This window comes from Mauremys reevesii, linkage group 9 (genome assembly GCF_016161935.1).
Source record: "Mauremys reevesii isolate NIE-2019 linkage group 9, ASM1616193v1, whole genome shotgun sequence".
Classification (NCBI taxonomy): Eukaryota; Metazoa; Chordata; order Testudines; family Geoemydidae; genus Mauremys; species Mauremys reevesii.
Window position 1 is genome coordinate 21,405,721 of NC_052631.1, and position 14,270 is coordinate 21,419,990.

At 41.0% G+C, this 14,270-nt stretch overlaps 1 protein-coding gene across 1 annotated transcript; it reads left to right on the top strand.

Moving 5' to 3' along the window:
• The first annotated feature begins 341 nt into the window (after nt 1-341).
• LOC120371277 (NACHT, LRR and PYD domains-containing protein 1b allele 2-like) lies at nt 342-12,105 on the top strand. The gene is made up of 12 exons (XM_039486891.1): nt 342-590; nt 1,062-1,106; nt 1,199-1,242; nt 1,343-1,392; nt 2,472-2,692; nt 2,780-3,030; nt 4,425-4,556; nt 4,935-5,073; nt 6,384-6,437; nt 8,015-8,095; nt 9,962-10,234; nt 10,908-12,105. Exons 6-12 carry the CDS (start codon nt 2,794-2,796, stop codon nt 10,916-10,918), a joined length of 927 nt encoding a protein of 308 aa, XP_039342825.1. The 5' UTR covers nt 342-590; nt 1,062-1,106; nt 1,199-1,242; nt 1,343-1,392; nt 2,472-2,692; nt 2,780-2,793; the 3' UTR covers nt 10,919-12,105.
• The last annotated feature ends 2,165 nt before the right edge of the window (nt 12,106-14,270 follow it).

A 14,270-nucleotide genomic window follows, 5' to 3' on the forward strand; every position in this document is an offset into this window, starting at 1 on the left:
GCTACTCCTGTGGGAATTCTGCACCAAAACATAAAAAATTATGCACAAAAAAATTAAAAATTCTGCAATATTTGAAAATTCTGCAAAATTTTGCATATGTTATTTGTCAAAATAACACAATATAATCATGCTGTCTTACTCTGTTAACTCAATGGCAAGGGTCTGTACTGTAGATCTAAAGGTTCCTATCCTACTGACAAACACGTAGGGGTCAGTATGATTCCACATGTTGATTCCAATTTCTTTTTTTAAAAACTTAAAATATTACACACACAAAAACCTATGTGAAAAAAGTATTAAGTTTGTAAAGGCAAACATTGAAAAGTTAGGAGATGCTAGAATTAAGGTGGCCCATGCCCTCTTGTGCATACACATTATGATAGTCTTTGAGCTTACTTTCATAGGACCCTGAAATTTGTCCATTATTTCATACATTCTTAGATATGAAGGCCATAAGGGACCATTGTGATCATCTAATCTCTCCTCTTGCATGACACAGGCCATATATGTAGCCCAGTGATTCCTGCATCTATGCCAACAACTAGTGGTTGAACCACAAGATTCAACAGAAAGACAACACTTAAACATAGGTGACTATATGCCTTGGACAGTTAAGACAGAAATACAGTATTGATGAAAGAGTTTTTATTATTATTTACATTTAAATCAGACTTTATGAATCTCATGGGTCTGTTTCTATGATCTGAATTGAAATAAAGGAGATGAGGTTGCTGATGAGGGAAGGAAATAGTAGCTTAATTTCTTTTGGGTAGGCAGTTGATGTCAGTGGAGTTGTGCCAGTGCACTTGAGAGCAGAAATTTGCCTAGAGGGCTGACGGATTTGTGTATTTCTGCAAAATATCACTGGATTAAGCAGTGGAAAAAACTAGAATCAAAGGGAGGTTAGAATGTTTAGAGCCGATAGAAGGGTATTAAAAAAGATCATCCTCAGCTTTATTTTATGCAAAAGCTTTGAATAGGGCCCGTTTCAGCTTGAGTATAGTTCACTATACATAATTGTGTACGAAATGTGTATTTTATAAAAGTAATATTTTTTTTAGATGAAGAATTGGAAAAGAATGAATTGCTGCCACCTGTTGAATCAGGTATGAATGGATCTTGTTGAAATTGTTCATCTGACAATTTTTAATAATTTTTCATTTTCAAGAGTTGATTTTTTTCCTGTTTTTTCATTTAGAGGCTAATAGCCAATTTCGTTGTGAACATGTCAAGACTGAACATGTACGTTTTTAAAATTCACACTAGAATTTGTGTTAATATTTTGCATATTGTAATACTGCAAAATTTGTGCTTCACCAAATTTATTCATTTATACTTACAGAACCAGAAAGAGCAAGTGACCCCCAGAAAACTTTCCAGAGGACAATTTCGGTAGGTATTGTTTAATGTAATTGGTGGATGTTTACATTGTCCAGGTCAAAATGCTTCTCTCTTCAGCTGAATTGCATAAGAGATTAATTTATTTTATGTGTCCTGCTCAGTAACATGTTCATAATTGTAAGTGAAGATGCCTCAAAATCCATTAAAAATAAACAGTTCATTACTCTCATCAGCACTAGCTTCTGGGCCAAATCCAGCAAAGCTTAACTTGAAGTATGTGAGCAGTCCCATTGAAATAATTAAAGTTAAGCATGTGCTTAAGTCCTTTGCTATACTGAGGCTTCTGTAAGGTGTCTTGTTCTGTAATTCCCTTTTTTCACCTGAACTTGGCTAAATGGTGTGTACTTTCCATTTGAATGTTTGCCTTGCCACAGTTACTCATGCATTTCTCACCTCTGGACGGGACTACTATAATGTGCATTACTTGGAATTAGTTCTGAATATCACTCAGGGTATATCTATATAGCAGCTGGGAGGGTGATTCCCAGCATGGGCAGACAGATGTGCTAGGTCTGCTTGAGCTAGTGTGCTAAAAATAGTGTGGCTGTGGTGGCAAGAGTGGCAGCTTGAGCTAGCTGTCTGTGCCACCCTGTCCACACTTCTGTATGTGTCTGTCTGCCTGCATGGGGAATCACGCACCAAGCGGCTGTGAAGACATACCCTCAGGAACTTCAGCTAAGGTCTGGTCTAACATCCATTGAAATCAATAGGAGTTGATTTGAGCCCCTAGTGCAGGTAGCAGCTCTCCACTTTACCTGTGTATCAAGCTCTGCACTGGTTTGGACTTCCTCCATTCCTGCATTTATTTAGCTGACATGCTAAAAAAACCAACCAACCAACCTAGGTTTAATCTTGAAAAAAAATTAAATAAAAAGATTTTATATGCTATTTTCCATGCTTTTTTGTTTGTTAATAGGGTTCTGCTCTTGGTGGGGAGAAAACCTCCAAAGGAAAGAGTCATTTTTTAAAAATAAATGATCTCATATGAACCACTTTTAAACAAATCACATTACGAGATATGTAATATGTAATGAAAGTTAAACTGGATTTGTCACATTTGTTCAATACAGGTTGAAGCTGGAGGCAGAGGGAACTTACCAATGTACTGTTACAGGCTTGATTTTCGATGTAACCAAGGCTGCGGTAATCAAATATTCTGTGTTGTCTTGGAGCAAACATGCTGATTATGTTAAAAAACCATGGATAGTCGGTGGCCCTATATTTGATGTCAGTTGTGACTCAGCCTCTGTTCTTACTTCCATTCAATTCCCACATTCCCTCAGCCTAAATGGTAAGTACCGTACATTGAGTTTAACAAATGTAGCTATCTATTGCTATTCGTTATAAGAAATTTTAATGTTTTGGTATCTCTTTGCAGATCATGAATCTGACATGACATTCAAAGTTTTACATATTAAAAGTACTGGTCCAGCAATTGAGCCTTCTGTTGATCATTCAATGACGCATGTCAAATGGCATGTGAGTTCTCTCTCTCCAGTAGGACCGGTTATTCAAACACAAGAGCCAGTACATTACAATGGGGCTGTAATTTTATACAAAGTTGTCAATAATCACCCTTCCTTATCATTTCGTGTGTATGTAGCAACAAACAATGATTCATTTATAAAGGTAAGGTCTGTTTTTTTAACTTACCCGTGGAAAGTGCTCAGATTCAATATAAATATGCCCGAATGTTGATCATTAAAATGTTGACATTGTCATGTAGTTTAGGCCTCAGATCTGATGTACATCAAATTTATAATATGCCCATGTTGTTGTAGACATAAAGAGTCTGATCTTCCAATAGAGTGTCTCACATGCAGAGATCTAGGAATCATTGGGAATTCCATGCATTGAGGACTTGCAGGATCAGGATGAGGACTAGAATGGTTCAACTCCCAGACTAGCTCATACTCTGGGTATGTCTACACTACCCGCCGGATTGGCGGGTAGTGATCAGTTTATTGGGGATCGATATATCGCGTCTCATCTAGACGCGATATATCGATCCCCGAACGCGCTCCTGTCGACTCTGGAACTCCACCAGAGCGAGCGGCGGTAGCGGAGTCGACGGGGAGCCGTGGCCGTCGATCCCGCGCCGTGAGGACGGGAGGTAAGTCGAAATAAGATACTTCGACTTCAGCTACGCTATGCATGTAGCTGAAGTTGCGTATCTTACATCGACCCCGCTCCCTAGTGTAGACCAGGCCTCTGTCATTCATACTCATTGTTTGTGACAGAATTGACCTTTGAACTGCCCCATGTAACATAATAGTGAGAGAATGATATTTGAAAGTTACTGAAGAATAGACACTTGGCAGGACTCACTCTGATCAACAGTCAGCGTTATAATGCTGTTTGCAAGGGGTTGACAATAGGTCTGCTCTTTGCTTTTGTTCAATATTTTACCATACAATCCCAGAGGAGGTTAAATAAGAAGTCAACATGTTGGCAGGAAGTTTTCTCAATGGCAGTGGAAAGTGCTCAGCACCTCAGAGGATAGGGTTCAATGAAACTAGAGAAAGTAGAAGAATGTTTCTCTGGTGGTTCCTTGCTAATGAATGCTTTTGTAAATTTGTATATTGCTTTTTATAAGGCTTGATGTGTGGAAAGGCTCATATGTGGTAAAAAGGGATATTAGTAATGAGCAGAAATGAAAGTAGTAAGTAGCACTTTAAAAAAAGCCCTATAGACAATCACATTAATTATTTGCATAATGTGATATCATCCGAATGCAGTGGCTTACTCATCTGCACAGGGTGAAGACTCCATCAATATCTGATTGGGGAGGGATCTGGGTGCCTTGAGCACATAAACCTGTCCAGCTGTGAGTGAGAATATATTCCATGATCTGTAAATGTTTGATTTGACCATTTACTTTCCAAGGAAAAGCATTGCCATCCATTAATAAAACTGGGGATAGAGAAAATCACAAGGAAGTTTAGAAGCACATAATTGTTTATGAAATTCTTTAATTTGTACACCAGGATGAGTATCAAGTAAAATGTATTTTTAAATTTTAGGATATCTCGAATGCAGTAAAACATTCTGATAAGAAATTCATCAAAATTGACAAGCCCCCAGTTTGTAAAAAACTACAAGATGGAAAGAGATACAGATTAATTAGTGAATCAGAAGCTGAAATAACTCCTGAGGTATGTTCTATATGAATACATAATTGGGCTGTCAATGTGCATATCACAGCTCAGCTGAAAACATTTTGTGAAAAATACAGATTTTGTCATTTAAACGTCTCATAAATTCAGGGCATGCATCAGTGTAAATGAATTCCAGCACATTTGTTTGTTATCATTACAGGAAAGCTATACCCTTAGAAACTCTAAAACTATAGGGATTAATCCGGGCCCCCCCATGAAATCACTGGCAAACTTCCTGTTGGCTTCATTGCGGCCAGGATTACACTCCAGATCTATGCCACAGCTTTTCCAAAAGCTGCCTTTTTATGTTCAAGCTATTTTAACACTTATAGTAAATGTTTCAGCTTTTAAAAAAAAACTATTTACATTTTTTAGGAAATGGAATTTGTTGATGGCTCTCTCTTAAAATTAAAAAGTTATTTTGAAGTCTACTTGGAGCAACCTATGGAGTTTACATTATCTTTGATTGAACTCGAGTCTGAAGAAATTGTCTGGAAAGCAAAACTAAGAGAATGTGAGTATTTTTTGTGTTTGACAGCTATAGTTTGTGTCTGCTGAAAACTCGTGATTTGAGTCAAATTCTGCTTCCATTGAAGTCACCAGATCTGGAACTGAAAATGCCAAAACACCAGGAAAAGACAGCTGTGATCCTTGTGGCTAGGACAGAGGCAGGGAATATTGGAAAATGTAATGTAATTTATATTAATTTTTATATTATACATAATATTTAATATTTCAACATTTTATAACTTTTATTTTGTGGGTTTACACATGTGCTGCAGTAGAAGTGCAGTTATGAGAGCATAACATCATTACAATCTCAGAAATGAGAATGACAAAATATAATTTCAACTTGGTTAATAACATATGTATAATATACATTTGAAAAAGAGCAAAGGCCTGAATATATATTTACATGAGCATAGTATAAATACGAAATTTACCCAAAACACTAGACATAGAGCATTGATTACTCTGATTTAATTTTTGGTACATGGTGGAACTTTACCCTGCAAAATATTTATTTATTTGTTTGTTTATTTGTATAGCTAATATTACCCAAATTTTTAGATAACCAAGACTGAAAGATGCCCAACAATCAGTGTAAAATAAATATTTATACAATACAGAGTTTTATGACTTTAGATCTAGTGATATAACAATAATTATAATAATATTGTACTTTGTCATTTTCCAAAATGTTTCTTCCCTGTTTTACCCAAGTAGATTGATTTTCTAACAAGTTGCTATTCATTATGAAAGTCTGTAGGGATGTGAATGACTCTCGGTAATGAAATAAATACAGAGAGGAATAGATATTAGGATATATGGGAACTGTGTTTCAAAAAAGATTTAGTTCATGAATGTTATGTAAATATCATGTTGTGCTGATTTAGAATATAGTAGAACTGTGCTTATTTGCACTGATGATTGAGAACCCGTTAGAAGATGGTCAGAATTAGCCAAGGGTTAAATCTTAACTTCCATGGGTTTGGATGAGGTTATTTATCAATTGACCAAACAATAAAAATTGAAAGAATTTCACATTGCAGAATAGACTGGTTTAATTTATTTTGGCAAGAGTGGTTGAGTTCTAATTATTAAAGATAATACATCATATTATACATGCTGTCAAATATTTGATAAAAGTAACAAAATCATAGCAAACTGATATCTCATTACAGTACCCTACTGTTAAGTCTTTGCTGAGCAGTGGAAGAGACTAATAATTTTTCTATGTGAGAATTATTGTATTTGTGGATTAGCAGTGAGAATTATTGTAGTGCCTTTCATTTACTCCAGAAAACATTTATGTTTTAACAGGTGACTGGATACTACATGACCAGAACAAGAATGAGCAGAAAAGAAACACAATCAGTAAGTTATATACAAGAAAAGTGGGTACTACATGATTTATATTCTTTACAACTCGGTTGTGCTGTGTAAGGTTCCTCCCTCTCAGGGTTAGCGCACCCCTTCCGGCAGCGTTGGAGAGTCAGTAGGTTGGCCAGATGTTTATCAGGGTGGCATGACTTGCAGCCATGTAACTGCCCATTTAGCACTTCCCATCTCTACCAGGGGGCCCAGCACACTGCCCATCAGCAGGGGTCCCCGGTCCCTGGTTGGGGTGCCACCAACAGTCTGTGACTCTGGACCTGCAGAGTTAGGGTTGCCAGGTGTCCAGTTTTCAACCAGAAAGTTTGGTAGAAAAAGGAACCTGACCGTGTCTGGTCAAATGTATTGACTAGACACCCAAAGTCCGGTTACTGTGGGAAGGGGAGGCAAGGAGGTGCCGGGTCGTCATCTGTGCCAGCTCCTACTCAGCTGGGGCTGCCTCCTACCTACAGTGGGTGGCTGCAGCTCCCAGTCCTGGCTCTGCAGGCGAGTCCCTCCTGACCCGGGCAGAGGGGAGTGTTGGGGAGAGGGAAAAAGTATTCAGTGATGGGAGGGGACCCTCAGGGGCAGGGTCTCGGGGGGAAGAGGCGGGGCAGTTCCGGCCCTCCTGCTGGAGTGTCCGTTTTTTAAATATTACAAAGTTGGCAACCCCAGTCGGGGGTTGATCAATGAAACAATGCGTGGCCCGCAGCCTCCTGGCTGGGTCAAGCAACCATTAAACAGTCTCTGAGGCTCCAGCCCCTCTGGGTGGGGCGAAGTAAGCAAACAGTCTATAGCCCTCAGCCTCCTGGCTGGGGCAGGCACCCACCAAACAGTCTCTGGGCTCAGGTCCCTTTGGGATGTGTGCTGAGCAACAGTCACTGGCTCAGGCCTAAGTTTCGTGCCCGGTCAGCGCTCGAGTGTGGGGTGGGGAAAGGAGACCCATGCCCACCCTGATCTACGGGGTCCCAGTCTAGGAGCCTAGCAGTGGAAGGCAATCCCACCAGGGGGTCAGCAGGGAAGCTGGCGGTTGCTGCTTTGCATCCCAGCAGCCCAACTAGACCAGTGTCTGGTTTCGCCGGGCAACTTCCTACCAGTTCCTGTGGGTGTCACTCCATTGCAGCCCAGTTCTGGCTTGCAGGCTTGCAGTAGGGCGGCCCTTGCTCCAGTCTCTTCCCAGTGTCTTCCGTCTTCTGGGGCAGTAGGTCGCTGGTCTTCGCCGTGACTGGTCCTGGACCTCACTGAGGGCTCAGCTCTCTGAGAGAGCTGTCTGCCTCTTTCTCTGGTCCAGCTGAAGTGAGCTGCAGGGCCCTACTCTTATACTTTCTGCCTTGCCCCTGCACTTCCTGGGGAGGGTAGGACAGGGTTAACTGCGTCTAGCGAATTAAAGATTATGTCATGTGATGAAATCTCCAGGAATATGTCCAACCAAAATTGGCAACCTTAGCTGCGCCTCCCAAGGGAAGTTAACCTCCTCTGCACTGGAGAGAGGCCACTCTACTTCACTACATGCTGATTAAGCACAGGAGAAGAATATATATGATACAAAAAAGTAAAATCAGTTGTCATCTACTCCTTAGGTAACAGAAGACGGAAATCAAGCATCAGCCTTTCTGATGAAGAATTTTATAATAAAAGGCTAAAGGGTAGAGATATTTCAGGTAGAGAATTTTTGTGTGGTTCAAAAATATTTGTTTAAAGTTCATTTTATCCTATTTATTTATTTCTTAGGGTTAAATGTTAAATTGGCCTCCGCAAATCTGACCACAGAATTTATGGGGACGGAAACCTGCATTTGTGGGTGCAGAAGGCATCAATATACCTCATTTGTAGGAACAAATGTTTTCTTGTATGACCATAGGTTGATGCATACATCAAGACAAAAGAGCTGCTTTTGAAGAATTTTTGCTATAGTGCTGGATTTATTTTTCCAGAAGAACTCTCCACCGATGACTGGGACCAGATCTTCACAAAGTTCAGCTCCTATTCTGGCATCTGAAAGTAGTAGCCTGATTTTTCAGAAGTGCTCAGGACCAGTAGCTCTCACTGAGAAGTCAGTGGGACTCAAGCACACGCTTATGTACTTTGCTGAATCAAGGCCTTGATTCAATAGGTTCCAGTGTCAGATGCACCTGCTGCTACTGGATATGCTAACAGATAAGAGGTTGCACGGATAATTCTAGATACCTCTAAGAATCTTAGCTTTATTTTTCTTCCAAACATATTGCTAAAATTTCAGCCTTGCTGGCTTTCCTAATGGTTCCTCTGAGAAATTATAGACATGATAGGGTTAATTACCAAAATGTCATACAGAGGAATATCATATTACAGTAGACACTATTCAAAATTGTACATTTGGATCCAGTTTCTGTTTTCAATTTCATATATATAAAGTTTTAGCTCAGAACTTTACATTACATTTTTAACCCCACCTTGACAGTGTTTGGATTCTGTCCAGGAAAGGGATACATCTTTTGCTTTCAGTACCTATTTCTTTATGGTCGGCTCATACAAAGAAAATAATGATAATATTTGAATAAGGTGATATTCAAGAAATGCAGAAAGAATCAGGTTTCAGTTGCATGTCAATGATAGCCTTTCTCTATAGTGCTATGTGGTGGCTTTTAGCCACTAGAGGGAGCTATTTAATCATTTAAAAACTTCATTTACAGTCTTTTATAAAATGATCCATTGAAACAGAAATCTGATTAGACCATTGATGTTCTGACTAGATAGATATAACCATGCAGGTTGTGACTTCTTACTAATGTAATTATTACAAAGGTATACTAATCATCGTTCTCTGTAAGCAGTAGCACACTTTTAGATAGACTTATGCTAGATACCTGCATTTTTCAGGTAATTGAAGGAACTTGGCTTGCAGTTTTCAGATGCATATGCAGCATTAGTATCTGAGTATTCTGTATAACAGCATATCTAGATGTTTCAGACTTGTGCATTTTTTCCACTAGACAAGTAGCTATTTATGATCAGAAAAACTTTTCAAGTCCTGGGAACGAAAACTAAAGTCAAGATATTTTTGCATCCTAGGACATTTTTCACTTCTTCAGGTGACTTTTCATCGCTCCTGACTCTTACTTTGCTTGTCTTGTCAGTTCCTATACTGCATGGTAAGCTAGTAAGTCAGTACAGTTTTCATTAGTCAGCATTATAGCAGCATCAATAAAAGAAGTGAAAATGCAGCTTCAGCTCACTAATATGATCACCGTCGTCGTCAGGGCCGGCTCCAGGCACCAGCCCAGCAAGCAGGTGCTTGGGGCGGCCAACGGTGAGGGGTTGCACGTCCAGGTCTTCGGCGGCAATTCGGCTGCGGGTCCCTCACTCCCTCTCGGAGCAAAGGACCAGCCGCCGAATTGCTGCTGAAGACTGAAGCAGCAGTGGTAGAGTTGCAGATCACGATCGCAGGTTGTTTTTTTTGCTGCTTGGGGCGGCAAAAACCCTGGAGCTGGCCCTGTTCATCCTATGTCTCCTTGTTGCAGCTGATTTGTATCCCGTGTGTTTTTTAGATGGAACTAAAGCTAAAACTACGTTAACTGATCAGCAACTGATGACTCTTGCAAAGAAGATGGGTAAAGATTGGAAAGAAATTGGAATTGAATGTCTTAAATTAGAAATGAAAGATATTCAGCAGATTCAGGCAAAAGAAGAAGAGGTTAATGTTCATAAATTCCTGATGTTGGAGAAGTGGAGGAAAGGTGAAAAGAGTAATGGAACTGCGCAAAATTTGTACGACAGTCTCAAGGATCATGTGTCATATGAAATAATACAAATACTGGAAGGTACACATCAACTTTTCTTTATACTTCATTATGTGATTGTGTTTCAGACATGCTTTTGGTTTCAGTTTCAGAGAATTCACTAGACACCCTAATATATATTTGTATTGTGTAAATAAAACATGAAGTTTTCCCCCTTAATGTTGATTCAACTGTTTTTCATTTTACTTTATAATTCTAGTATTTTATACTTGCTTTTTTAAAAAACATTTTGGAGTGACTAATACTTAGAACAGTTGGTATAGCTCCATGTCAGTTAAAATCAATCACCCTTATAAACCCAAGCAAAATCTTATTTTTATTACAGAGCTCATTGCAGAAATGTCTATACCTTTGTTCCTAGATATTTTAGTAACATTGAAGGTGCACCTTTACCCAAGCTTATTGCGGCCTTGATCGTGCAAACACTTTTGTATGTACTTAACTTTATGCACATTGATTTCAATGGGACTACTCATGTTTGTAAAGTCAAGCACGTGCAGGGCTGTTTGGAGAATTGGAGCCTAAACTGATCCAGGGAAAGTCTTTCTGAAGGGGAAAATTAGCTTAAAATTATATCTGTATAGTGTTATAAGATTTTTATGTACATTTGTTATTATTATTACTATTTAACAATTGTATTGCAGTAGCACCTAGAGGCCAACTAATATATACATATGTGTGTTCATTTCCTCAGGGTTTTTGTAGCAGACATGAGTTCATGGAGAAACAGCTAAAAGGAGAACTCTCAGGGACATTCAACTGCATAATGGTTTAAACTTTTCATATTGTTAAATGTGATTTAATTGTGGACTCTCTCTACAGTTTGGAACTCAGGAGACCAGTTATGAAGATACAAGCCATAAACAATCTTTGGAAAAGTTTAGACAAAACATTATTTTGGGAAAGAGTGTGAATTGAATTTTGCACCAATGTAAATGAATTTAACATTTTCAGGAATAATTATTCAAATGTTTGGATACCAGTCATATTAACAATATAGTTGTCACTGAAGCAGCAATCCTAATGCAATTTGAATCTCCCACTGACTTCATGTCTCCTTTGAACCATTCCTGCTAGGTGCTGAGCAACTCGTGTGAGCTATCTTAACCCACCCTTGAAAACAGCTCACCCTTTCCAACTATTTGACAATATTAAGCATTTTTATCCAGTTCCATGGGTGATTTCCACAGAGATTAGAAATGGCTTGAGGGGCTCATCATCACCTATAAAACAATACTGCCAATTTCACTGGGTAAAAAACATTTCTCTGTACATACATTCAGAGGCTCAGGATGGGCTGCCATGTCAATGGTACATAAACCCCTCATGGTAATGCAATTACATGATCATTGTGTGTGTTTGTGTATACCGCCTCTTTGCTAGGCTGGTTTTATGTTTATTCATACGTGAAACATTAGTTTCAAAGTAGCACCAATATGTACTAAAGGGAGCTTTAACTTTTCTCTGGCAGAGCCACGTTGGCTCTTCGTGTCTAGTTGTTCACACATTTCTTATAAGATGAGTTTGTATGTTGTATAGATTTTTGTTGTATTATAATCAGTGTAAAATTAAATGCATTTATAGTGTTGGATTTTTTTTACTGTTTTTAACTTAAATTGAACATTAAAATGACAGGTGTGTAGGCTAGAAATAGAAAATTTACTAAAGGTTGCAGAAAAGCAAAAGGCCAATAGATAACTCAGCAAACAGAAAACACATTTATAGGTTTTTAAGCCTTTAAAATACTGTTATCTATAATACAGAACTGCTTCCTTGCAGTCAAGATTGTGGTCTAGTTTTAAGGGCTCCTGTGGATGTCTCTGTATTGTCTCCCTTTGAATGTGTACTGGTTATGTGTGCTTTTTAAATATGAATAAAAACTGAGAAATACCTATCCGCATTGGAATTTTGAGTTTTTAACATTTTATCATAGAATCATAGAATCATAGAATTCAAGATCAGAAGGGACCATTATGATCATCTAGTCTGACCTCCTGCTAGATGCAGGCCACATAAGCCGATCCACCCACTCCTTTAGCAAGCGACCCCTGCCCCATGCTTCGGAGGAAGGCAAAAAACCTCCAGGGCCACTGCCACAAATAAAATATAATTTAAATGATATCGCAGGCTGATCTTATATCAGCATTCATCTTTGCAGCCCTCTACCAGTTCACTGTTAGATGAAATCCTGCTTACGCTTATATACATTCTTCTGTTAGGGGTCTTTGTATTCATGCTGATCTTATACATTCTGTTCTCATCCTTCTGAAAATGTGTATCTCTATAGTGCTATGTCCACTAACTATGAGTTCTTCTGGATCTTGCCCATAGCCTTTTTTTGTGTTAGGTGTGTTAGTTTACTCTATGCCTTGGTCCACTTTCTGCAGAACTTCCAGTAAAGTACTGGAATATCCCCTCCACATTCTAGACCAGGACTTTGAAACCACCAATAGTGTAGAACCAGCCCAGGTTTCATATCTAATCCAATGAATACTAGGACACAGCAGTGAAAGTCTAGTCAGGATGCACTGAATATTCGTATAGAATAGACATGATCAATAGAGGTTATATCCATGCATAGACAGGAACCACAGAGTTAACCATGTCATGCATGAATGGAGTTCAACAACTCCGTGGCATTGGTCACCCTCCCCTGGACCTCTGAGGGCTCTCCACTAGCCCGAGAATTCCTTTGGATAGAGGAGGTAGAGAGTGAGTGAGCCAGGGAAGCTGTGGGCTGGTTGGAGCAGGAGGAGTATTCTTCGAGTGATTGCTCATGTATATTCCACAGTATGTGTGCGTGCTTGCCACGTGCACCGGTGTTGGAAGTTTTTCCCTTAGCAGTACCTGTACGGGGGGAGCACCGCTGCGACCCCTGGAGTGGCGCCTCTAAATCGCGCTATAAGGGGAGCTGCGCACTCCCCCCACCGTAAGTTCCTTGCCGCCAGTAAACGTAGTCGGAACTTCTGCTCCAGCTTTGCTGCAGCCTTTGTAGTTGACCCTAGTGGTACCATTAGTTTAGTTTTGTTAATAGTTTCAGTTGTTAAAGTGGGCTCGGGGCATGCCCCGTGCCCCAGGCTTTAAGCTCTGCGACTCCTGTCGCCATTCTACGCCAAGAAGTGATCCACATGCTTAGTGTCTCCGCTGCTTGGGAGAGACTCACGTGAGTGAACGCTGCAAGATCTGCAGGTCATTCAAGCTGCAGACTAAGAAGGAGAGGGACATCAGGCTTCGTGCTGTCCTGATGGAATCGGCGCTGGCCCCAACTCCGGCACACCGAATGGACTCGGCGCCCAGCACCGCGTCCTTAGTACGTAGTGAGGTCCCCTCCACTAGCTGGCACCGCTTCCCTTCCAAGAAGCGGGGAAGACATCCACGTTGCAGCGGTGCCGAGAGAAAGAGAGGGTGAGGCTGGTCCCACGCTGGGCAGCCCTCGATCCCGCCCCGGGCCCAAGGTCTCTGACTCATGTTGAGCGGAGCAGCCAGGTACCGTCCACCTGTGCCTCTCCTGCCATCGGTTGCCGTCAATGCCAGAGGCCCTGCAGGCCACAGGAGACATCATGAGGTTACCTGGGGCGCCGCCGGCACCAGGCCCCCAGTCCTGCGGGAAGCTGCTGCTGGGTGCTCATCAGACATCCCCGGAGTGGCACAGCCCTCACTCCGAGACACGCTCCTTGCCTCGTTCAGTGCGGTCATCTTGCAGCTCGCTTCAACCGTCCACATCTGTCAGGCCAACAGGCTCGCTGCTGGAACGGGAGTCTCGAGGCCCCTCCACGCCGCGCAGTGACGGGCGCAGGCACTGGGCCAGGCACCTTAGACGCTCCTCTTTGCGTTGCAGCTACCGCAGCTAGTCCCACCATCATTGACGTTGACGCTCACGTTCGAATTCCCGCTTGGCTGGACGTTGCATGCGGGGCTCCCCTCGCCATTCACCGGCACTGGATCACCGTAGCTCCAGACGCTGGGGCGAGTACCGGAGCAGCATGTCCACAGGGTACCGCTCCTCGACGTTAAGATCCCGGAGCTGCAGAAGGCACCATAGCAGGCACGGTCGTTC